This window comes from Rhincodon typus, chromosome 5, assembly GCF_021869965.1.
Source record: "Rhincodon typus isolate 14 chromosome 5, sRhiTyp1.1, whole genome shotgun sequence".
Taxonomy (NCBI): Eukaryota; Metazoa; Chordata; class Chondrichthyes; order Orectolobiformes; family Rhincodontidae; genus Rhincodon; species Rhincodon typus.
In genome coordinates, this window is record NC_063336.1 from 83930571 (window position 1) to 83955862 (window position 25292).

At 41.0% G+C, this 25292-nt stretch overlaps 1 protein-coding gene across 1 annotated transcript in view; it reads right to left on the minus strand.

Annotated features, from left to right (window-relative positions):
* The window catches only part of strn (striatin, calmodulin binding protein), a 126075-nt gene that overhangs the window by 18117 nt on the left and 82666 nt on the right, over positions 1–25292 (minus strand). Inside the window, exons 8-15 of the mRNA XM_048596436.1 lie at positions 17816–17926; positions 15261–15404; positions 14932–15068; positions 10076–10251; positions 5179–5226; positions 4948–5069; positions 3528–3695; positions 1081–1218 (exon numbers count right to left, since the gene is read on the minus strand). Of these exons, the coding sequence (XP_048452393.1) occupies positions 1081–1218; positions 3528–3695; positions 4948–5069; positions 5179–5226; positions 10076–10251; positions 14932–15068; positions 15261–15404; positions 17816–17926 (1044 nt within the window). The remainder of the gene's footprint in view (positions 1–1080; positions 1219–3527; positions 3696–4947; positions 5070–5178; positions 5227–10075; positions 10252–14931; positions 15069–15260; positions 15405–17815; positions 17927–25292) is intronic.

Consider the following 25292-nt stretch of genomic DNA (forward strand, 5'->3'; position numbering starts at 1 on the left):
GTGACGATGTACAGTCAAGGTAAATGTGGGAGTTGGAGTGTTTGTAGTGGATATTGGTAGCCAGCATATCCCCAGAAATGGAACGAGACGTCAAGGAGAGGAAGGGAGGAGTCAGACATGGACCAGGTAAAGGTGAGAGTGGGATGAAAATTGGAAGTGAAATTGATGAATTTTTTCCAATTCTGGATGAAAGAGGGAAGCAGTACTGACAAGGTCATTGATGTACTGAAGAAACAATTGTGCATGGGGGCCAGAGTAGGACTGAAACAAGGAATGTTCCACATACCACACAAACAGACTGGCATAACTGGGGCCTATGTGGATACCCATGGCCATTCCTTTGACCTGAAGAAAGTGGGAGGAGTTAAAGGAGAACTTGTTCAAAGTGAGGCCAGGTGGAGGAGAGGGACAGTTCAGGCCCTTTTTTCTCCCAGGAAGAAAGTAAAGAGCCCTGAGACCATTCTAATAGGGATGGACGTGTGAAGGGATTGCATGTCCATGATAAAGAGGTGGCGCCTGAAGCCCACAAACTGGAAATTCTGAAACTGATGTAAGGCATCAGAAGAATCAAGGCTGTAGGCGGGAACAGACTGAATGAGGGATTGGACACCTTCTCCCATGTCATTACTCCAACTCTCTGCTCTAGCATATATACCAATCTTTTCCTAGCTACAATCAGTTCTGAAGAAGGGTCATTGGACTGGAAATGTTAACGCTTTCTCTGCCGCAGATGTTGCCTGCCCTGCTGAGATTTTCCCAGCAATTTCTGATTTTGTTTCTGATCTCCAGCATCCAGAGTTCTTTGATTCTTTCCCCCCCTAGTTTTATACTCTATTTCCCCAATAAACACAATATCCTATTTGCCTTCCTATTCATTTGCTGCACCAACATTTTATGATTTGTCCTAGAAATAACCAGATCTCATTTTACAGCAGAGTTTGGCAACACCATTGTTTAAGTAAAATGCTGCTTTCCTATTCTTCCTGTCAGAGTAGACAAGTTCATATTTTCCCATATCATACTCAATCTGCCAAATATTTTCCCATTCACCATCTATATTGCTTATTCCAAAAAACGTACCATCAGTATTGGATTCAAAGGTGAGGAATCGCTGACATGTCTCCATGTCAAAAATGCTCGTCTGCCCATTCACAAAAGAGGACACCAAATGAGAAGGATCGCTGCAGACTACGTCAACAGAGGTAGGGATTCCAGACTCTGCAGGAGGAAAATAAAATCATCTATGTTGTACAATAATTAGCATCTTTCACCTATAAACAGAAGTCTGCATTTGTATTTGTTAAAATATGCAGTGATAAGAAATTCTAATGAGACACAAATGTAGATAGTTTTCTCAAGGGCTACATTTTGATTTTGGGAGCTCTACTTTTGATTTTCTGGGGTTTCTTTTTCATTCCAACTCACAACACACAAGGAAAATATTAATTTCCTAGACAGTGCAGTATTTAAATTGGCACATGACAACAGGCATAAGTTATCAACCAAAGTTTTCAAAATACAATTCTGCACACCAAAAAGCCCCTCTAAACACAGTGTGGAGCTGGAGGAACACAGCAGGCCAGGCAACATCAGGGGAGTAGGAAAGCTGATGTTTTGGGTCAGGACCCTTCTTAAGAAGTTGGTGGGGGGGGGAAGGGAGCTGGGAAATAAATAGAGAGGAGGGGAGGGGCTGAGGAAGGAGGGTGAGATGGTGATAGGTGTGTGCAGGTAGGCAGTGGTGGGAATTGGTTAGTGAGTGGGAGGAGTGGAAAGGTGGGAGAGAAGATGGACAGGTTGTGTCAGGTCAAGGAGGCGGGGGTGAGAGGGATGTTTGAGGATGGGGTTGGGGAGATTTTGAAACTAGTAGAGTCCACATTGAGACCACTGGGTTGTAGGCTCCCAAGGCGGAATATGAGGTGCTGCTCCTCCAGTTTCCGGGTGGCGTCACTGTGACACTGCAGGAGGCCCAGGATGGACATGTCGCCCAGGGAGTGGGAAGGGGAGTTGAAATGGTTCGCAACCAGAAGGCGTTGTTGTTTGTCATGGACAGAGCGCAGATGCTCTAAGAAGCGGTCTCCAAGCCTCCGCTTGGTCTCACCGATGTAGAGGAGGCCACATCGGGAACAGCGGATGCAATAGACTACATTGATGGATGTGCAGATGAACCTCTGTCTGACGTGAAAGGTTTGTTTGGTGCCTTGAATGGAGGTCGGGGGGAGGTGTAGGGGCAGGCGTAGCACTTCCTGCGGTTGCAGGGAAAGGTGCTGGAGGTGGTGGGGTTAGTGGGGAATGTGGAGTGGATGAGGGAGTCATGGAGAGAGTGGTCCCTACAAAAGGCAGATAAGGGGTGGGGAGGGAAATATACCTTTGGTTGTGGGGTCGGATTGCAGGTGGTAGAGAATGAAATGTTGGATATGGAGGTTAGTGGGGTGATATGTGACGACAAGGGGGATTCTGTCTTTGTTTTTGTTATGAGGTGCCAACTAATGTATTTCTATCACGTGTAGAAAGCTGGAAATATTAATTTGATAGTTACTATGGATTTTTAACTGCATCTCAGAGCTAAATCTCAAATTTAAATTTAACAGTTGACAGTGTTATCATTACATCAGCACCCACCAGTATTTTTCCCTAAAACTAGCTTCTGAACCTGTGAAGCTTTAAGTTAAGAGATTTCACAATCATTTGCATGGAATTAATTATTTCAGTAGTCTATACCTGGGTGTTATGGTGTGTGGGCGTGTACGTGTTTGGGGTGGGGGGGGTGGCTGAGTGACTGAAGGGGCTATGTGTATGAGTGTGTGTGGGAAGGGGTAAATTTGCCTGCTGATCTGATGCATTTTGAGCATTGTTTCAAAATAAGTTTGATGGATGAAAATTCATGGGCAAGAGAGGCTTAATTTCCAATGCATGCCCTTGAGACTTGGGGTGAAGACAGAGAGACTCCCCACTGGAGTTTAGATTCAACCAAATTTACAGTACATGCAACACAAGACCATCTATGTTAATCAGATTGAATCTGAAACTGTAAAGTACTTTTGTTAAACAAAATAGCTGAAAATTGAAACTGCACCAATGCTCATGATAAAAATATTACTTGATCACAATATTCAAAGAATGAATAGAAATACAAATGATTTTGTTAACTATTGATATTTAATTATATGAATGAAAGAATGCCTGCATGCATTTCTTGACAGCATTTTCCATTACATGACTCCTATGCCTACATCATTGATCAAAACTGCTTACTTAAACTTGTCACATTATAATTACACCCTTCACCAGCGTGGGAGCTGGCAATAAATCTTTAGTTTTCATTGGAAATGTAGGCACAGGAATTTACAATGGAAAAATAAAGACGATGCATGACTTCATAACACAGGCCAAATTAGATCCAAGCATCTCAGTTTAACCATCTCCTCTCCAATCTCGCTTCCCTCAAAGACACTTGCTCTCAACTCAACACCATAAGAAACTAATGAGCTGAGTACAAGATGAATCCGAGAGGCAAATTCAGCGCATACCTCGGTTTTCATTAATTATGCAAAGCGAGGGTGCTATTTCAGTGGCGTTCCACAGCCGTAGAGTACCATCAGCTGAACATGACAGTAAACGTTGATGTGTTGCACTGTACACCAAACCCCAAACTGCATCACTGTGACCTTCCAAAGCACCTCGTAGCACAGATGGATCTGCAAACAAACAACTTTTTAGTACAGACTAGAACAAACTCATACCATCAGGTTTTGCCTCACTGATTTTTCCCTTGTATGACCCTCTGAACCTGTATCTTATTCCACAGCATATTCTGCCTGACTTTGTTTAAGAGATTTCCAGACATCATTATAATAAGTATACATAAACCAAATCTGGATACAGCAGGCTAGGTTATTATATGAAAGACAATTAAAAGACAAAAGAAGGGCACTGTGTTTTTGTGATGATTAGAAGTTTTGTAACAAATCTGCAAAGCTTGAGCCATAAGTTGCAAAAGTGAGAAGCGACAGCAAAGAATTATAAAACCAAATAAACCAGTCAAAGAAAGAAATCTATGCATGTACATTCTACCTTTTCACACTACTCAGGTGTGGATTTCCCAAAGAACTCTGCTTAATAAATTATTTAAGCGTAGATGTTTAGGCAAACATGACAGACAACTGTGCATAACATATGGGAGAATGTCAATGGATGTAGTTTATTTCTGAACACACTGAGTAAGGTTGCACATTAGAGACAGTTAACTAAAATTAAACCTAATGGAATGGAAGGCAAGTTTAGGGAGCTCTTGTGGCACAGTGGTAATGTCCGTAACTCCAGACCAGAAGGGCAGGGTTCAAGTCATACCTGGTCCAGATGTGTGTCATAACACGTCTAAACAGGTGGATTAGAAATATCTGAAAAGGTAGATTATTCACCTGATTGGGAGAATTGATAGATGGTAGAAGAAAGCTTAGGTGTTACAGATAATTACTGCTGAAAAGGCAGATACGTTGAGACAGCTTTTCATATTCCTTTTTACCATTTACCAGCCCAAAACCCCATTTTTTAAAAAAAGAAAAATGTTATATACTCTGTCCCACTCTGGGTATCATGACTCAAATATCTCCTGTGCAATATTGCCATATCTCAGAAAATCCAGGTCACTTTTTTTTATGGGGAGATGGAAGAATGGAAAATTCTCCATGAAAATCCTTTGCAGCTAATTCAATTTTAAATCAGAGATCACTCATCTTTAGCACTGGTCTCGATTGGCAAAACAGACTCGAGGAATTGAACGGTTTACTACTGCTCCTGCGATATATTTGATTGAATTATGACAGTACTAAACTACAAGTAATTCTGCAAGCAAACTTCAGGATTTCATTCAAAACTCATTGTTTGCTTCAAAATTAACTTTTCAAATTAATTATTACAACAGCTGATAAACAATGTAAACGTACGCACCATATGAATCGTAAGGATCAATGTTAGGATTGGGAGCATTCCAGCACTGGATTAACCCATCAGTACCTCCACTGAAACATTGCTCGCCATTAGTGCTCATCACAACACATAGTACTGGGCCTCTATCCAAAACAAAGGAAACAAAAACCACAAATGTAAATCTCTCTCGATTCCTATATATTTTGAGCACAGCACACTTTGCATTACATGGAAAAGGTAACTTAGGCTTACCTGTGAGCTCTGAACGTATATATGGGTTCTACATCCAATGAAGTACTCCTGTGGAATTAGAACAAGACAGATAACTGTTGTGTTCTCAGTTGTGTTTTGTAAGGGTAAACTAAAGGAGAAGCCCTGATGCACTTTTCTGAGATAAAATATACGAACCTTAGCCTCAAGTCAGTAATACAACAGAACTCATTGTATTCTCTTTGTTTTCAGGCTTCAAATATTCTCTCCCATACAACCTTCCTCCTTCTCAACATTTAAATCATGGTCTCATCTGATTTCCAAGAGCCTCAATCATTCACCTCTTCACAATTTTTAGGCTTTTAAAAATATTGCCCCAAGTAGAACTTACTTCTAGCTTTGTGGTATAAATTCTGCAAAATTGCAAAAGACAAAACTGCTCCTCAATCTTCCTTCTCTACATACTTCAACTTGTTTGCAGGAGTCACAAAATGACTGGTTCACAATTTTTAGAGTCTCTGACAATGATTAAAAGCAACAGCTTACGGCAACAGGCAAGGGAAATACATTAGCTTTTTTCAGCCTTTAGATTTGTTTTTATTGTACAGAGAACACCATCTTTCCTTTCAGAGATCTAAAAGCTTCTGACTATATTGTTCACACCCACAAGCCGGTCAGCTACTGGGAGTCAATCACATAGTTGTTGGCAGGCAGAAGCTATTTGTCATCAACAACTGGGTCACCACTCCACAGACCAATAAGCTACTTATTGCTGGCTGAACGTCACCTTACACACACCCACTGATACCAGTTCGTCGGCAACTAAACTTACCCTACTGGTTGAATAAACAAGTGTTAACAGCATTTAAGAGAATGTGCTGGTAACTTACTTTTACAAGTGCAATCTCTCCCACAATCCTTTGTTTTTTAAAATAGTCCATTTTCCATGATCAAAAATTACATAAAAAACAGGTCTTTACAAAGACGTACATTTTTTCAAGTAGCATCACAACACATTGAGAACACAACCTAAAAAAGACCACTTCCATCCCACTTGACCTGACCATTATCCACAGAATCTCCAGCACTCGCCCACGAACTTGCTGAACTCCGTCCTCCAGATCATTCAACAAATCCAGAGCTCTGTTCTCCTAAAAAAAATGCCAAAATCCATTACAAATCAACTCATTTCAAACTCTGCCTTACTCATCAGTTTCTGCTTTACCTCATCCTTTTTATTCTTTTTCATGTCGATTACTTTCTGCAACATTCCTCTGGGTCTTTCTTTATATGTGTCAAATTATAAGAAAGTTCCACTGACGTACATAGAAATTACTGCCTCACACTGTGGAGAGACCTAATAGTGATAGTTGAGTTCCCATGTAGGTGCAATATCATTTTCTGCCTGATGAATGATTCTCAAACCAGGACCGAAGATCCAATTCTGAACAGTTTCTAAAAAGCAGTGCCTTTTCCAGTTAAGCCAACCAGCTATTTCAAAACTCTACATATATATGGGGACATTTACTTGATATCCTACATGGCAGGTGGTGAAATTTGAATTTTAAAAAATGCTGTAAAAACCCATCTGGTTTACCAATGTCCTTTAGTAAAGGAAATCTTCCTTACCTAGTCTGGTCTACATGTGACTCCAAATACACAGCAAGTGGTTGATTTTTAATTGCTCTCTGGGACAATCAGGGATGGCTACTAAATATAGGCCTAATCAGCAATGACCACATCTCATGAATGAATTAAAAAACAAAGCAAAAATACAAGGAATTTCACGCTGTGGAACTACAATGTCAAGGAGTGAAACGTGCCATCTTTTTCCATTCCAGGGCATTTTACCCATCACCCCTATCCTTCATTGTCTTCACTGGCTTCCTGACACTTAATTAACAGTTTTCAAAATCCTTCTGCTCACTGACAAATCTTTACATAACATTTCTTCACTGTACCCCACTATTCTCTTCCAGCACCATGTCCAGTTCACACCCTCTGCCATTCCAACTCTTCAACCAATGATAGGTGGCACATCAAGGAGTTTACACAATCACGTACACTGGATCACATTCCCCAACTCTTCAGCACCTTAAACTGAGTAAAAGATATTGAAACGTTCCATCAGTCATGATCATATTAAATGGAAGAGCAGGTTCAAATCAGCAGAATGGCCTACTCCTGTTCCTATGCTCCTGTGTTAAGGATTGTGAAAATTTATCTTTTTGAACAATTTTTTTTGTTCTCTTTCTCAATCCCTACTGGGTGTCTTGATCTTCTGGACTCTAACTTTGAATTAAATTTATTTATGACAACAATCTGAATGTTTTGTTTGAACAATGGAAGGTATGGATTATTTACGAATAGTTCTGAAAGAAGTAATTGAAATACATCCAGATTAATGCAAGTTTTGAACTCTTTGCATATCAGATAATATTAAGAAGGGTGCACACAAGAGAAACCTGGATGTATGTGTCCATAAGTCATTAAAGGTGGCACCACAGGTAGAGAGAACTGTCAATAAAGCATACAGTATTCTAGTCTTCATAAGTAGGTAGCATAGAATACAAGAGCAGGGACGTTATGCTGGACTTTGATTCATAGAGAATCGTAGAATTATCCAGTACAGAAGAGGCCCTTTGGCCCATCAAGTCTCTATTGCCAAAATAACCTACTATCTACACTACTCCCATGGCCTTTTATAAGACACTAGTTAGAACTTAGCTGAGGTATTGCACACAGTTCTGGGTAATAGGAAGGATGTGAAGGGACTGGAGAGTTAGCAGGAGAGGTTATAGTCAGAGATCCGTACAGCAAGGACCTTTCTGTCCAACTAGTTCACGCTGACCATGTTCCCAAAATAAACTAGTCCCACTTGCCTACATTCGGCCCATATCCCTCCAAACCTTTCCTATTCATGTGTTTATTCAAATGTCTTTTAAATGTTGTAACTACTGGCATCCACCAGGTTTTGGAGAAGTGTTCTGATGACAAGACAGTTCAGTTCTGACAAAAGATTGGAGAAGTTGTGACTATTTCTCTTGGAGAGAAGAGGAGGAGATTTGATGGATGTTTTCAAAATCATGAGGGATCTGGACCTAATGGATAGGGAGAAACTGTTCCCACTCTCAAATTGATTGACAATAAGGGGACACACATATGAGGTAATAGAAACAAATGTGGTATGAGGAAAAAAAGCTTTTTCGCACAGATTAGTTAGGATGTGGAATTCAGTTCCTGGAAGTATGATGGAAGATTCAACTGAGACATTGGAGGTGGGTTTATTTAAATAGAAACAATGTGCAGGGTTACGGGGAAAAGGCAAGAGTTTGGCACTGGTTGTAACTTTCCAAAAGTTGTTGGATTCTAGAAAAGCATCAGAGGATTGGAAAACTGCCAATGTGACACTCCTATTCAAAAAGAGAGATGGGCAAAAAATGGGTAACTATAGGCCAATTAGTCTAACATCTATTGTTGGAGAAACATTGGAAGCAATTAAAAAAACAATAGGAGAACATTTAGAAAATCATAACCTAATCAAGCACAGTCAGTGTGGCTCCATTAAAGGGAAATTGTATCTAAATTACTGACTAGTTTATTAGTTTTTCGAGAAAGTCTCAACCAGTATGGATAGAGGGATCCAGTAGATGTGTTGCATTTGGACTTTCAGATGGGATTCAAAAAGATACCTCACAAAAGGTTAAGTCATAAGAGCCCACAACGTTGGAAGCAGTACATTGGCATGGATACAGAATTGGCTAATGGGCAGAAAACAGCAAGTGGGGATAAGTGGTTGATGACCCGTGACCAGTGGGGATTCCAGGGATCAGTGTTGGGGCCACACCTGTTTACAATATATAGTAATGATCACTTAGATGAAGGAAGTGAACATACTCTAGCAAAATTTGCAGATGACATAAAAATAGCTGGAAAGACAGGTAGCGAGAGGGATATAAACTGTTTATAGAGAGATATTGATAGGTTAGAAGGGTGGGCAAAACGTTAGCAAATGGAGTATAATGTGGGAAAATGTGAAATTGTTCATTTTGGGAGGAAGTATCAAAGAAAAGACTTATTTAAATGCAGAAAAACTTCAGAAAGCTGCAACACAATGGGACTTGGGGGTACCTGTACGTGAAACACAAAGCTAGCAAACAGGTGCAACAGGTTATCAGGAAGGCTCATGGAATGTTGGCCCTTATTTTTTAGGGGGATTTGAGTACAAGAGTAGGAAAGTCTTAATGTAACTGTTCAAGGTGCTGTAGAGACATCTGGAGTCTGAGACCCGTTTGGTCCCCTCATTGAAGGAAAGATATCATTTCATCAAAGGCAGTTCAAAGAAGGTTCACTAGGATGATCCCTGATATGGAGGGATTATATCATGAGACAAGGCTAAATAGGTTGGGACTCTACTCACTGGAGTTAATAATGTGAGGTGATCTCATTGAAGCATATAGGGTTCTTGAGGAGCTTGACAGGGTAAATGCTGAGAGGATGTCTCCCCTTATGGGACAGTCTAGGACCAGAGGGCATAGTCTCATAATAAAGGAGTGCTAATTTAAGACTGAGATGAGGAGGAATTTCTTCTCTTAGAGGCTTGAGTGTCTTTGGAATTCCTTGCCACAGAGAGCTGCGGGGACAGAGCCCTGATGTATATTTAAGGCTGAGAGAGATAGATTCTTGATCTGTAGGGGAATCAAGGGTTACAAGGAAAATGCAGGAAAGTGGACCTGAGGAATGTTGCACCAGCCACAATCTTATTGAATGGTGGAGCAGGCTGTAGGGAATGAACAGCCTACTCCTGTTCCTATGTCTTATGGTGCTATGGCCTAAGTTATAATGCTAATAACCAGAGCAGACTTGATGGGTTGAAAGGCCTCCTTCTTTACCATAACAGTTCTGTGAAGAATGTACTGTTGTTCTTCATCATACTTACTTCTTTGCTGGAGCAGTCTTTTGTAAATTCCACAACTTCACAGTGTGATCTTCTGAGGCAGTTACCAAAACAGGTTCAACTGGATGAAATGCCAAGCCTCTTATTCCATCAAAGTGGCTCCGTAACGTGAATTTAGGATTCCAAGTCTTCCTTAATGCATCCTTATTATTAGTGATCTGTGAAAGCCCAAAATATTTCAGGAAATAGCGAATAAGAAAATTTTGTCAAAGCTCCTAAAGACTGAATTAATTAGGATTTTCCCTTTAATCACAACATTTCTTTAGAATGTAATTGAATCATTCAGCACAGGAGGAGGATATTCAGACCATTATTTTGAAAGAGCTATACAATTAGTTTCAGTCTACTGTTTCTTACTCCTAGCTCTGTAATTTGTTCCTTTACAACTTGATCTCTATTTTGTTTTAAGACAGTTATTACTGAATTTGTTTGCACCAGCTTTTCAGGCAGTTCACTGCAGATCATAGAACATAGAACATAGAACATTACAGCACAGTACAGGCCCTTCGGCCCTCGATGTTGCACCGACCTGTGAAAACCAATCTGAAGCCCATCTAACCTAAACTATTCCATTATCAAGTTTATCCAATGACCATTTAAAGGCCCTTAAAGTTGGCGAGTCTACTACTTTTGCAGGCAGGGCATTCCACGCCCTTACTACTCTTGGAGTAAAGAACCTACCTCTGACATCTGTCCTATATCTATCACCCCTCAATTTAAAGCTATGTCCCCTCGTGCTAGCCACCACCATCCGAGGAAAAAGGCTCCCACTGTCCACCCTATCTAGTCCTCTGATCATCTTGTATGTCTCTATTAAGTCACCTCTTAACCTTCTTCTCTCTAACGAAAACAGCCTCAAGTCCCTCAGCCTTTCCTCATAAGACCTTCCCTCCATACCAAGCAACATCCTGGTAAATCTCCTCTGCACCCTTTCCAATGCTTCCACATCCTTCCTATAGTGCGGTGACCAGAACTGTACGCAATACTCCAAGTGCAGCCGCACCAGAGTTTTGTACAGCTGCAACATGACCTCATGGCTCCGAAACTCAATCCCTCTACCAATAAAACCTAACACACCGTACGCCTTCTTAACAACCCCATCAACCTGGGTGGCAACTTTCAGGGATCTATGCACATGGACACCGAGATCTCTCTGCTCATCCACACTACCAAGAATCTTACCATTAGCCCAGTATTCTGTATTCCTGTTACTCCTTCCAAAGTGAATCACCTCACACTTTTCCGCATTAAACTCCATTTGCCACCTCTCAGCCCAGCTCTGCAGCTTATCTATGTCCCTCTGTAACCTGCAACATCCTTCCGCACAATCCACAACTCCACCGACTTTGGTGTCATCCGAAAATTTACTAACCCATCCTTCTACGCCCTCATCCAGGTCATTTATAAAAATGACAAACAGCAGTGGCCCCAAAACAGATCCTTGAGGTACACCACTAGTAACTGAACTCCAGGATGAACATTTCCCATCAACCACCACCCTCTGTCTTCTTACAGCTAGCCAATTTCTGATCCAAACCGCTAAATCACCCTCAATCCCATGCCTCCGTATTTTCTGCAATAGCCTACCATGGGAAACCTTATCAAACGCTTTACTGAAATCCATAACTCATCATAACTCCCTGAACGAAATTCACATTTTCTCTTACAGTTCTTATGCCTATTGCCTTGAATCTATGACCACTGATATTGACCTACCTGCCACAGGGAACAGTTTGTCCTTCCTTCTTCTATCAAAATTCCTCATGAGAATGGACTTTTTTGCCTACTGTAATGAATGGTCAATTTACCGGTTTCTGATTATGTTGATTAGAGGAGGGAATTCACAGAACTGTTGTGAATGAACAACAGGCATTAAGTCCATCAAAATGATTATTGTATTTCAAATTTGCCTTATTGCGTTGTTATTGTGTTGTTGTATGCCAGCTGAACAATTTTATACAAATCAGCAGTCAGGTCTACAGCACAGTGAAAGGCCATTTGGCCCACTGAGTCTGCACCAGTTGAAAACTTACTCTAGTCCCAGTTTCCAGTACTTAGCCCACAACATTGTTATGCCTTTGCATTGCAAGCGTACGTCTAAATACTTCTTAGATGTTATGAGGGTTTGCGTCTTTCCCACTCTTACAGGCAATGAGTTCCAGATTCCTACCTCTGTCTGGGTGAAAAACCTTTTCCTCACATTCCCTCCAAACATCCTACCCCTTGCCTTGAATCTACATCCCTGGTCACTGATCCCTCCACCAAGAGGTAAATCCTTTTTCTGTCTATGCCCCTCAATTTTATACATCTGAATCATGTCCCCCTCGGTCCCCTCTTTTCCAGGGAAAACTACCTCAGTCTATCTGATCTCTCTTCATAACTAAAACTCTCCAACCCAGGCAACATCCTGATAAATCGCCTCTGCACCCTTTCCAGTGCAATCACTTCCCTCCTGTATTGCAGATTCCAGAAATGCACGCAATATTCTTGCTTTGGCCTAACTAACGGCTTATACAGTTCCAGCATAACCTCCCTGCTCTTAAGCTACATGCCTCAGCTAATAAAGACAAGTATCCCACACTTCTTAAAACTCTTTATCTACTTATCCTTTTACCTTAAGAGACTGGCAGACATGCACAAGGTCTCTCTGATCCTACCTTTCATCATATATTCCCTTGCCTTGTTTGGCCTGCCAAGTGCGTCATCTCAAACTTATTGAATTCCATTTGCCACTGATCAGCCTGTCCAGTAATTTAAGGCTATCCTCCTCACTATTTGCTACTCCACCAATTTTTGTATTGTCCATGAACCTACTGACCAACCCTTCTACACTCAAGTCTAAATTTTTTATGTATACCACAAACAGCAGGAGTCCCAAAACTGATCCCCATGGAACCCCACTGGATGCAGACTCCCAGTCACAATAACAGCCCTTGACTAACCGCCTCTGCTTGCTACCACACAGCCAATTCTGGATCTAAACTGCCAAATTTCCTGGGATTCCATGGGCTCTTACCTGTGCTATCAGTCACCCATTAAAAGTCACCTTATTAAAAGCCTTGCTGAAGTCCAAGTAGACTACATCAAATACATTGCTCTCATCTACACACCTGGTCACCTCTGAAAACTTCAATCACGTTGGTCAGACATGACCTCCCCTTAAAGCCATGTTGACTATTCTTGATTAATCCCTGCCTCTCCAAATGCAGATTAATTCTGTCTGTCAGAATTGCTTCCAATAGTTTCCCCGCAAATGAAGTTACACTGACTGGCCTGTCGTTTCTTAGTTTACCCCTCCTCCCTTCTTAAATAACGGTACAAACATTGGTTGTCCTCCAGTCCTCTGACAACTTTCCTGTGGTCAGAGGAATTTAACATTATTGCCAGCACCCCTGCTCCCTCGTCTCAATCAACAGCCTGGGTTACATTTCATCTGGCCCTGAATACTTATCTACTTTAAAGTTATGTCAGTTCAGTCAGAACCTCCTTTCTGTCTATGCTAACTTCTTTAAGAATATCATAGTCCTCTTCAACAATTTCTATCCCCTTTTTGTGTCAGTGCTCATTAGTGAGAGGGACAATTTAGAACCATACCCATGTCCTCTGGTTCCATGCACAATGGTCACTGTTGTCCTTGACATGCCCTACTCTTTCCCTCGTTATACTTTTATTCTTAATGCACTTGTAATTTAACTTAGTATTTTTCTTGATTTTACCTGCCATTACACTTTCATAGTCTTTTTTTGCTCTCCTTTTTAACGTTTCCCCGTGCACATTCTATACTCATCTAAAACTGCTGTTTTAAGCCCTTGGTATCTGCCAAAAGCCCTCCTTTTGTTTCTCCTCTTATCCAGACCTGTATATCCCTTAGTATCCAGGGCTTGCAGGATTTATTGGTCCCACCCTTTGTCTTTATTGGAACATGCTGGCCCTATACTTGCCCCATCTCCTCCTTTAAATGCACCCCACCGCTTTGACACATTTATCTAAAAGCTTATGCTCCCATTCCAATCTGGCCAAATCACACTTGATCTTATTAAAATCAGCCTTCGTCTAGTTTAGAACTTTGATTTGAGGCCAGTTTTTGTCCTTTTCCATAACAATCTTGAATATAACAGATTTATAATCGCTATCTGCAATATCCTCCTCCACCGATACTTCAACCACTCGTCCAGCTTTGTTACCTACAATCAAGTCTGAGACTGCCCCCTCTCTGTAGGGCCTTTTACATACTGGCTCAAAGAGCTTTCCTGGATGCATTTTAAGAATTCTGCACCCTCTAAACCGGAGATCCCTCAACTAATGTTGGAGGAGTTAAAATCCACCTTCCCCATCTCTACCCTATTACTTTTATATTTTGCTTTTTACACTTAACTTTTTATTATTTACCTAGAATCCTGGGATAGTTAATTTATGTGGAACAGCTTCCTTGAAGTCTGATCCTAAGAACAACACCCCCAGCAACAGAGAACTCCTTCAGTGCTGCTATGCTGTTCCAAGTTCTGGGGTAAGGCTTGAACACAAAGGCTTTCTGACTGAATTGAGTATTGCCAATTCAGCCAAGCTATCAGCTTCAATGTTCAATTTCATAAGTTAAGAAGCATCAAATGTTAAATACATCACGCTACAGAGAATCAGGTGCAATGCCAGAGTAGTGAGAAACAGATTTTTGCCAATAATTCCCAACACCATGAAAAGTTATCTTCATAAGAAGCTTTTGATCAATCTCTTACTGGCTGGTCACAAAACTACACTGGTAGTAATTCTCACCTGCACGAGGATATTAATAATTACTCTTATAAACTAAATCTGATCAGCTGACAGAAATTCCAACTTACATCATAATTTAGAGGATCTGCCTCATTAGCAACTGTAAGACCCGCCAACTCTCCAAGACCCAATGCATTCTCCAGTGCTTCACTTGTACCCATGATAAAGGATTTTCCTGCTCCCGGAGGAAAGGTCAATGCCTCAACTAGAGAGAACAATAGTTTTAAGAAAAAAAAGCTTTCATTACCAAAAATTTTCATTCAAACAAGTTAAATTAACTCAAAATAAATGAAGATAATAATATGGCGTAGAAGACTTATGACTGATGGAGATGATAATAAATCAATTCACAAGCATCTCAGGCTTACCCATGTTGATCAGATTCCCTTTCACCTACCTTCTTCTGTTCTGCCAGCTTCATGCTCAGTCAGGCGTGTGGCAGTTGGCCTGGGTGGAGAGTTTACTGAAGACTGCAATGGAGGGAGCTCATCCACGTCTCTTAAAGTAGCCAACATATCTTGTAACTTTGATCTATTTGGCCCTGTTAAGAAACAAAAATAAAAATAAAAGTAATGTTGGATTCTGTATCCCTCTGTCTCTGAAGAAAAGAATGGCTTATTTATACATTTCCAAGTATGTCGATCTTAAAATATTTGTTCAATTTTATTATAAATACCTTATCATAAGTAGAAAAGTGAATCAAAAATGATTAAAGTAAACACGGGAAAGGTCATATTTATAATTATCCAGTTATGGAGTACTTCATTTCTGGCTGCAGTTTTAATTTCATCCCTAAATGAGCAGGCCATCAAATAGAATATGAAACAGGGAAACTAAATCTTGAAGAGTTTAATATCAATCAGGTCTATTTCCTCTATCTCAGTACCGATAAAACTCTTGTACGGCACTGAACTATGTTGAATTTTGATGGACACTAGCGCCCAGCATGTATAGCATGCACAGAAAGTGGATAGGATTTGCCCTTTGAAATTGTTTATTTGAACCATATCTTTGTTACTCTTGAAAGATATCTGATTCTGAACATGTGGACGGTACCTACTTGCAAGGTATGCGTGATACTATGTTCAAACCACTCCAAGTTGGATTCTGATCGCATATATAATGCTACGGCCACTGCTCTGCCAGGACGACGCATTACCTGACATTGACGTGATGTAAACATTACCTACGTTTGTCAGGCAGGCCTGGTGATTGTTCACCAATCTATATTTTGCAGAAAATTAGAAATTGAATATAGACATTTTCTCCAGATAAATTTCAGACACTAAGTTTATATACATTGATGAAACTTTTACTATCTGACAAGCAGAAGGATGGGCTTTAATCAAAATATGACTGCTGAAGTGAGAAATTCTGCTTTTTAAGCTCCCTTCCAGTAAAGAAAATTGACTGGGGGTGACGTAAACAAATGCTGGAGATCACAGTGAGTCAGACAGCATCCATGGACATAGAGCAAGCTAACGTTTTGAGTCTAGATGACTCTTCAGAGCTGAAGTGAAGTGTGAACAGGACAGCATTTATGCTGTAGTTTGGCGGAGGAGGGAGGGGTGGTGAGGGTTGGTGTGTAGGGGTAGTTGATGCAGGGTACTGGTGGAGAAAAGATATTAGCAGCTCAGATTAAGTAATTGGAATCTGAGAATGACAGAACAATGGTGTGACTTCTGCCAGACTTGAAAGGGCAGTATTTGGGATTTGGGGGGGGGGGGGGGGTGGCGGTGGGGAGGAGGAGAGGACATGATAATAAGCTAAAAGAAAAAGGAAGAAATGGTTCGCTATTTAAAGGTGTTGAACTCAATATTAAGTCCAGAAGGCTGTAAAGTGCCTAGTTCAAAGAAGAGACGTTGTTCCCCAAGTTTGTACTGTGGAACGCTACAGCATGTCGAGGACAGTCTTGGTGAGACTGATCGTGAAGGCCTATTGGATAAAGTATTACAAACTTAAAGCAATAGTCTGCAGTCAGCTCAACACAGAATTTTTCTGCCTAAGTACTTAAATAAAACAGGAAGTTTGGGTTTACATAAATGTGTGTCATGGTGTATTACATACACAAGGCTAAATGGAAACAGAAGGACTGTCTTCTGTCTTTTATACAATTAGAACCAGATCTAAAATGTCAGATCACAGTAAAAGACGGAACAAACTCTTTCTACATTCCCTAGATTGCTTAAAAAGAAGTTCTTCCATCCAGTCTGGCTCCATTTTCAGATTTGATACCATTATCTCAGGTTTTCTTCACTGAAGATTCAAATCTGCAACGAGAAGGAACCGAACACAAATCCAGAGCTTCATCCTCTGAGTTCCAGAAATGTCTCTCTATCCCACAGATAAACTGGATGAGTCAAAGCACATGTGGGTTTGGGTACCTACGATCAAGTCATTACTGAGATAAATTCAATTGTCTATGATCTTTACTGGTTTTGATACTTTGGCTAAACCAAGATCAACAACAGTAACATTTTAGAGATTTTCTTCCAGTCACAATATTAAGACTTATACTCAAAAGAAAACTTGCCCCTCCCAAGGAATCATCAATTCCTGTTGAGAAGAAGAATGATCTCCAGCTATGTTAATTACTGACCAAATAATTTTCTGAATTTTTCCACTCCTTACCTTTCATCGCTAGTGATGTTTGACTGGCCTTCAGTACACAAACCCAAAATCTATGGCTTGAAATCATTTCCATTTTATAATAAATGAAATTGCAAAAATTAAAATAGCAGACGAAAACTGAAAGAAGATTAAAGAGTTTTGGGTAGCAACTTCCAAAGAAAGTTAAACCAAGCCAATGATGAGACACAGGATCAAGAGTAGCTGAGCATGAGCAGGTAGCATTAAAGGAACAGGAACAGTATCTGGATACTTTTCTGAAAAGAAATCGCAGCATGAGAGGGTTTATGAACCAAAAGTATACCAGATTTCATACGCACTTACTCTTCACCCCCTTTTTCCCCTTTCGCTCCTTTTTGTACTGCTCCTTGAGTTTGGTTATTAGTCCCTGGTCCACGTCCCAGCTCTCTGATGTGGGACATACATCTTCCTTGTCTAAACACAGCACAGTGAAACAAATCAGAGATCGCTTCATGGAACAATCTTACACTATTACTATGGTAGTTCCAACATATTAATTTAAAAACAGTATCATTGCAAACAACCCAGTAGCAAAATTTACTTGAAGTTAGAGCCAAATGACAATTCAGTTCCATGGTAACCTTTTCCAGACAGGTTCATATTTAGATATTAATGACCAACATAAAATTCACCATCAAGTAAAAAAAAAGCATTGCTATATTGGAGTATTCTCAATTTTGGACTAATTCAAGTACAACTAACACAAGTCTCATATTTGTTGATCACTCCAGGTACAAGGCACGAGACTTGCACGCTAAACAACAAACGGATGCCTACAAGCTCATAAGCCACCTATTAGATTTCAGACAGCAGCTACATAACTCAGATTTTTACAATCGATATATGAAAGCACCTGTCAAACCACTTCAATGCTCTCAGCCACCACTGTATCCATAATACTGACTATAAATATCTTGTGATATTACAATTATGGTATTACAAGGTTTCTCATTGCTTGTAAAGTCAAGTTTACCATATTAACAATTTGCATATTATAGGATCAAGCAACTGTTGTATGGTTTTCCAACAGTATCTGTTAGATAAAGTTAAATTCATCTACATGCCACAGTCAACCTGCTATAAAGACAGATTTAAAAGCAGACTCCTGTTTTTAATCTCCACTCAAATCCCATTTCCCAGCAAATGAACAAGCAAACACAGGTCATTCACAGGTTACACATCTCCAATGACCTCCATTTATGTTGGACTGCATTAAGTATGGATGCTTGATGATGATTAATTGACTAAGTAAGATGGACAAATCCCTTTGTGCAAGACCATGGGTCATCACAATGACTGCAACGACTATTGGGCATCTCTTGTTAGGCATCATGGAAAAAGTATTTGCCTATGCTGACTTTGTCAGATTGCAGGTCTTGACTGAACACATCCATCCAAATCCTAGTGTAGCTTCAGAATTGGAAGATTTATATTAGGCCTGATCTTCCAATCTAGCATCTGCAAGTGAAATGCCTTAAGTAAGGGACAGCAATATATATTGCCTTCAATGGCCTCTGCAAGGCATTTAACCATGTGAGTACAGCAGTGTATACAAGTTGTTGAAGAAATTGGCTGCACGCTGAAGTTGCTCAATGTGATCTCCTCTGTCCACAAAACATGATGGGTATCAGAGCATTGGAATCCTTCGAGGTTCATGGGATTCCCAGCAGGCTAGAGAGGACAGACAGCAATTCAGTCTTGCTCACCTGAAGTCCAGAACAAAGATGGACCAAGCCCTCAGAGTATTGTGATACACCGATGAGCACAGCGGCAAATGGGCAGATTCTCTCAACTGTAAAGATTTTGATGTCATTATCAGCCTCAGGAAGGTGAATGTCTGGGATGCTGCTATATCACTGTCTATCAGCATTGACAATGTGACACTGGATGTTATCTATGACAGCTTCACATATCTAGGTTCTGCAATCACGAGCGATCTGTCAATTGATGCTGAAATCAACACGTTTCACAAAAGCAGCAGTTGTTCAAGTTGACTGAGAGTGTGGAACAGCAGCAAATTGACTCAGAACACCAAGTTTGAGTCCACCCAGCCTGTGCACTCAACGTGTTCCTTGACAGTAGTGACGCCTAGATAACATATGCTAAATAAGAGAAAAGGCTGAACAGGCTCCACCTTTGTTATCTCAGACATATCTGTTGGCAGAACAAGGTCAACAAGCTGTGCATGGTCAGGAAGGACAGATCACATCTGGAGTGACAGTCTCAAAGAGCGTATCATTCAGGGAATTTGGAGTGGACACAGGGAGGAGGAGCCTTCTGTTTGCTTTTTTGGTTCGTTGTTTATGAGGTCTATTTACAGGACATATTCAAACTCAGGATCGGGGCACAGCACAAAAACAGTGACATCATAAGAAAATTGCAAATTTATTGTTTGGTAACAGCTACCAGTTTGACTATCTATTATGGGTTATTTTCAGATTTAAGGTAAATAGGGGAAATATTTACAGGTTAAAACTAAAAGACCAATAGGAATTTTTAAAAGATCAAATTAAGAGCTAACTAACTAAAACAGAGATACAAGGTCAAGTGATGCGCTGTGTCTATGATGTGGGAACTTGTGGACCCATTGTGGTTCATAGTAACCATACGTATAGCAAGTGGTGGCTGCTTGAGGAATTCCAACTCAGTTGATGAGCTGGAGTCTGAGCTTCAAACACTGCGACACATGAAGGAGTGGCAGAGTTACTTAGATATTGTGTTGCAGGGGCAGTCATATCCCTTAGAATAACTATCTCAAATTCGGTCAGTGCTCAGGGTCAGGAGGGTGTGACTATGAACAAGGCAGGTAGAGGGATCCAGGAGATAACAGGTTTGAGATTCTTACTCCCTGTGTGAAAAAGAGTGGGAGCTGTAGGGTGGATGAGTAAACTGACCATAGCACTGTGGTAAGGGAGCCATTCAAGATGGGGGAGAAAAGAGAAATGCAGGTGTAACTGTTAATAGCATATTCAGGGGAATAAACACAATTCTCTGTGGCCAGGATCGAGAATGCCAAAGGCAGTGTTGCCTGCCTGGTGCCCAGGTTTAGGATATCTCTTTTGGGTTGCAGAGGAAATTTTGGAGTGGGAAGGGAAAGATCCAGTTCTCGTAGTCCATGAAGGTACCAACAACATAAGCAGAAAGAGGAAAGAGGTTCTGCTGAGGAAATATGAGCAGTTAGAGGCTAAATTGAAAAACAAACCAGAAAGGTATTAATCGCTGGATTACTACCTGAGGACAGCTAATTGGCACAGGGTCAACAAAATTAGAAAAGTGAACGTGTGCGGGAGAAACTGGTTGCAATTCATGAGACAAAGGTATCAGTACTGGGAAAGGAGGGAGATGTTCTGATGGGATGGGCTCTACCTAAATCATGCTGGGTCCAGAGTCCTGACAAATTGCATAACTAGGGCTGTGGATAGGGCTTTAAAAGAGTGGAGGGTGAGTTCAGTTGCATGGACAAAAGTTAAGGGTGGGGGGAGGCTTAGCAGAGGTTAAAGTTTTCAGAACAAGTGGGAGGACACAGTGCATGGCAAGGATCACGAATCTAACTTCAGTCACAGCAGATAAAATGACAACTATGAGAAGGGATGCACTGGACACAAGATTGAGAGTGTTGTATTTAAATGCACATGGTATACAAAACAAGGTAAATGAGCTTGTAGTGCAGATTGAAATTGGCGGGTGCAATGTTGTGAGTATCAGAAATGTGGCTGCAAGGGGATCAGGGCTGGGAACTAAATACGCAAGGATTCGCATCCTGTCGAGAGGACAGGCAGATGGGCAGACAGGGTAGGATTGTCATGCGAGTTAGAAAATAAATTAAATTGATAGCAAGAAAGTGTACAATCTGTGTGGGTAAAGCGAAAGAATCGCAAAGGGAAAAAGACCCTGATGGAAGTTATGTGCAGACTATCGAGCAGTTGTCAGGATGTGGTGAAGAAAATAAACCAGGAGATAGAAAAGGCATGTAATAATAGCACTATTACATTAATCATGGAGAACCTCAATATGCAGATGGACTGGGAAAATCAGGTTGGTAGTGGATCCCAAGAAAGAAATTTGTGGAATGTGTACGAGATGGTTTTTTTGGAGCAGCTGCTGCCTAACAGGGAATGACAATTCTGGTTTTGGTGAAGTGTAATGATGCACACTTGATTAGGGAGCTTAAGATGAAGGAACCCCTAGGAGGCAGTGACCATACTATGATAGAACTTATCCTGCAGTTTGAGACGGAGAAGCTTAGATTAACTGTAACAGTATTATGATTGAGTAAAGTTAACAAATAAGACATGAGGGAGGAGCTGACCAGATTTGATTCCATGGGGAGCCTAGCAGGGAAGATGGTAGATGAGCAGTAGCAGAAGTTTCGAGGATGGTGTTCTTTCAGGAATCACTGGTGTCAGGGAAGGTCCCAGAGGACTAGAAAATGCCTAATATAACACACCTGTTTAAAAAGGGAGACAGGCAGAAGAAAGGAAATTATAGACCATTTAAGCCTGACTTCAGTTGTAAAATTTTACAGAGTCCATTATTAAGGAAGAGCTTGTGGAGTACTTGGCAATGCATGGTAAAACAGGGCTGAGTCAGCACTGCTTCATCAAGGGGAAATCGTACCTGACAAATCTTAGAATTCTTTGAGGTGGTATCAAGTAAGTTGGACAAAGGAGAGCCAGTGGACGTGATCTGTTTGGATTTCAGTTGGCCTTTGTCATGGTGCTGCAAAGGAGGCTGCTAAATTATATAAGAGCCCATGGTGTTGGGCAAAGTAATGGCACGGACTGGCTGACTGGCAGAAGACAGATTGGGGATAAAGGGGTCTTTTTCAGGATGGCAGCTGGTGACTAGGGGAGTTCCGCAGGGGTCAATGTTGGGACCACAACTATTCATGCTATACATTAACAATCTGGATGAAGGAACTGACAGTATTGTTACTACATTTGCAGATGACACACAGAAAGATGGAGGCACAGGTAGCGTTGAGGAAGTGGGAAGGTTGCTTAAAAACTTGGGAGAGTCAGATGGAATATAAGGTGGAAAAGTGTGAGGTTATGCACTTTGGTGAGAAGAATAGAGAGGCATAAACTATTTTCTAAATGGGGAAAGGCTTCAGAAATCTGAAGCACAAAGGGACTTGGAAGTCTTAGTTCAGGATTCTAAGGTTAGCATGCAAGTTCAGTTGGCAGTCAGGAAGGCAAATGCAATGTTAGCATTCATTTCAAGAAGACTGGAATACAAGAGCAGAGATATACTGTGGAAGCTTGGAATACAACAGCAGAGATCTACCATGGAAGTTGTATAAAGCTCTGGTTAGACTGCATTTGGAATACTTGAGCAGTTTTGGGCCCTGTATCTAAGGATTGATAAGCTGGTGTTCAGAACAGGTTTAAAAGAATGATCCCAGGAATGAAGGGCTTGGCATATGAGAAGTGGTTGAGGACTCTGGGTCTGTACTCAGTGGAGTTTACAAGTTTGAGAGGCAAGGTTGAGAGGGAATGTCAGTGAAACTTACAGAATACTGAGCGACCTGGATAGATTGGACTTGACGATGATGTTTCAACAAGGAGGAGAGACTATGACTTGAGGGCACAGCCTCAGAGTAAAGGGAAGACCCTTTAGAACTGAGATGAGAAGGAATTTCTTCAGCCAGAGGGTGGTGAATCTGAACTCATTGCTGCAAAAGGATGTAGAGACCAGGTCATTGTGTGCACTCAAGACAGAGATGGATAGGTTCTTGATTAATAAGGGGATCAAGGGTTACGGGGTGAAAGCAGGAGAATGAGGTTAAGAAACAGATCAGCTATGATCGAATGGTAGAGCAGACTCAATGGACCAAATGGCCTAATGCTGTTCCTGTATTTTATGGTTTTAAATTAGAGGTCCTGAAGTGTTCTAATTCTATCAGGATATGCTCTCTGCTAAGCCAATGACACAATAATGGCTTGGCCAGGTTCAGCAGATGCATAATGGCTGCATACCAAAGACCTCTTGTAAAATGAATTGGCCTCTATGTCATGATCTCTTGGACGTCCATACTTCTACTTAAAAAGCACCAGCAGGAAAGATATGAAAATGGCAAACATCACCACTGCCAAGAGAAAGACAGTTGCTGATCATCGTGGCTTATGGAGTTGGATTATTTGCATGGGCAATGGAAGACATAGCAAAAAGAAAAGGTCATCTTGTCAAGAAAAAAGGCTCAGAGAAATCGGAGGTCAGCAACTCATGCACCTTCGCAGCCCACTATATTCCATGCTGGAGTAGGGTTCCAAGCCTCAAGAAAGGGACGAGGCAATAGTAAACCATTTTTTTGGGTATACAAAGCTGCAATAGAACGTGAATTATACCAATGTTGGGACGTTTGTGGATAGCTCATTAACCACCTTTCAATAAGTTAAGCAGAACCTTATTCCCACCACCCGCCTAGTGCATCTCTCGCAAAGCACACACTATTGCTTTGGAGTGTCGGTGGTAGAAGGAGGGCATGGTTGTGGATGGGAATTAAATGATCTGTTTTGTTCTGGGTGATGTCAAGCTTCTTGAGTGCTGTTGGAACTACTCGTCCAGGCAAATGGACAGTAATTCACTGCACTCCTAACTTGTGCCTTGTAAATGGCACACTGGTTTCAGAGAGTCAGGTTGTCAATTACCCACTGCAAGATTCTTAGCCTCTAATGTGCTTTGTAGCCACAGTATTTATATGGTTAGTCCAGTTGAATTGATGCTCAATGCTAATACCAAGAATGAGATAGTGGGGCTTCAGTGATGGTAATGCCATTGAACATTAAGAAGTAATATTAATATTCTCTATTGTGGAACATGGCCATTGCCAAGCATGTGGGCACAAACAATATTGCTACTTGTCAGCCTAAGCCTGGACTTTGTATGGGTCTTGCTGCATTTGGACATGGTCACTTCAGTATAACAGAGATGTGAATGGTGCTAAACATGGTGTATTTGCTGATGACTGCACAAACTTCTGATCTTATGATGGATGAAAGTTCATAGATGAAGCAGCTGAAGTTGGATGGGCCCAGGATACTCTCTTAAGGAATGACTACAAGGATATCCTGGAGCTGAGACGACTGACCTCCAACAACCATAAACGTTCATTGTGCTGGCTATGACACTAACCAGAAGTGGGTTTTCCCCAACTCCCACTGTCTCGAGTTTTGCTATGGCTCCCTGACACTCAGTCCAATTCAGCCTCATCAAGACAAACAAACAACTAGTAAGAGTAGACCATTCAGCACTTCAAGCCTGCTCCACCATTCAATAAGATCATGGCTAGCCTGATTTTACCCTCAACACTACATTCCTACACACCCCAGATAATCTTTCAACCTCTTGGTAATCAAGAGTCTAGATAGCCCTGCCTTAAAAATATTTAAAGATTCTGCATCCAATGCCTTTGAAGAAGGGAATTCCAAAGATACTCAACCTTCAGAAAAAAAAAACTTCCTGTCTTAAATGGACAACACCTGATTTTTAAACTGTAGTCTTTAGTTCTAGATTCTCCTACAAGAGGAAGCATCTTTTCCACATCCATCCATTCAAGTCCTCACAGGATTGTACATGTTTCAATTAAGTTAATATAGATTTATCTAAACTCCAGAGGATATAGTTTGTTTAGCCTTTCCTCATAAGGCAATTAACTCATTCCAGCCATGAATCGAGTGAACAAAAACAAAGTTGCTGGAAAAGCTCAGCAGGTTTGGCAGCATCTGTGGAGGAGAAAACAGAGTTAACGTTTCGGGTCCGGTGACCCTTCCTCAGCACT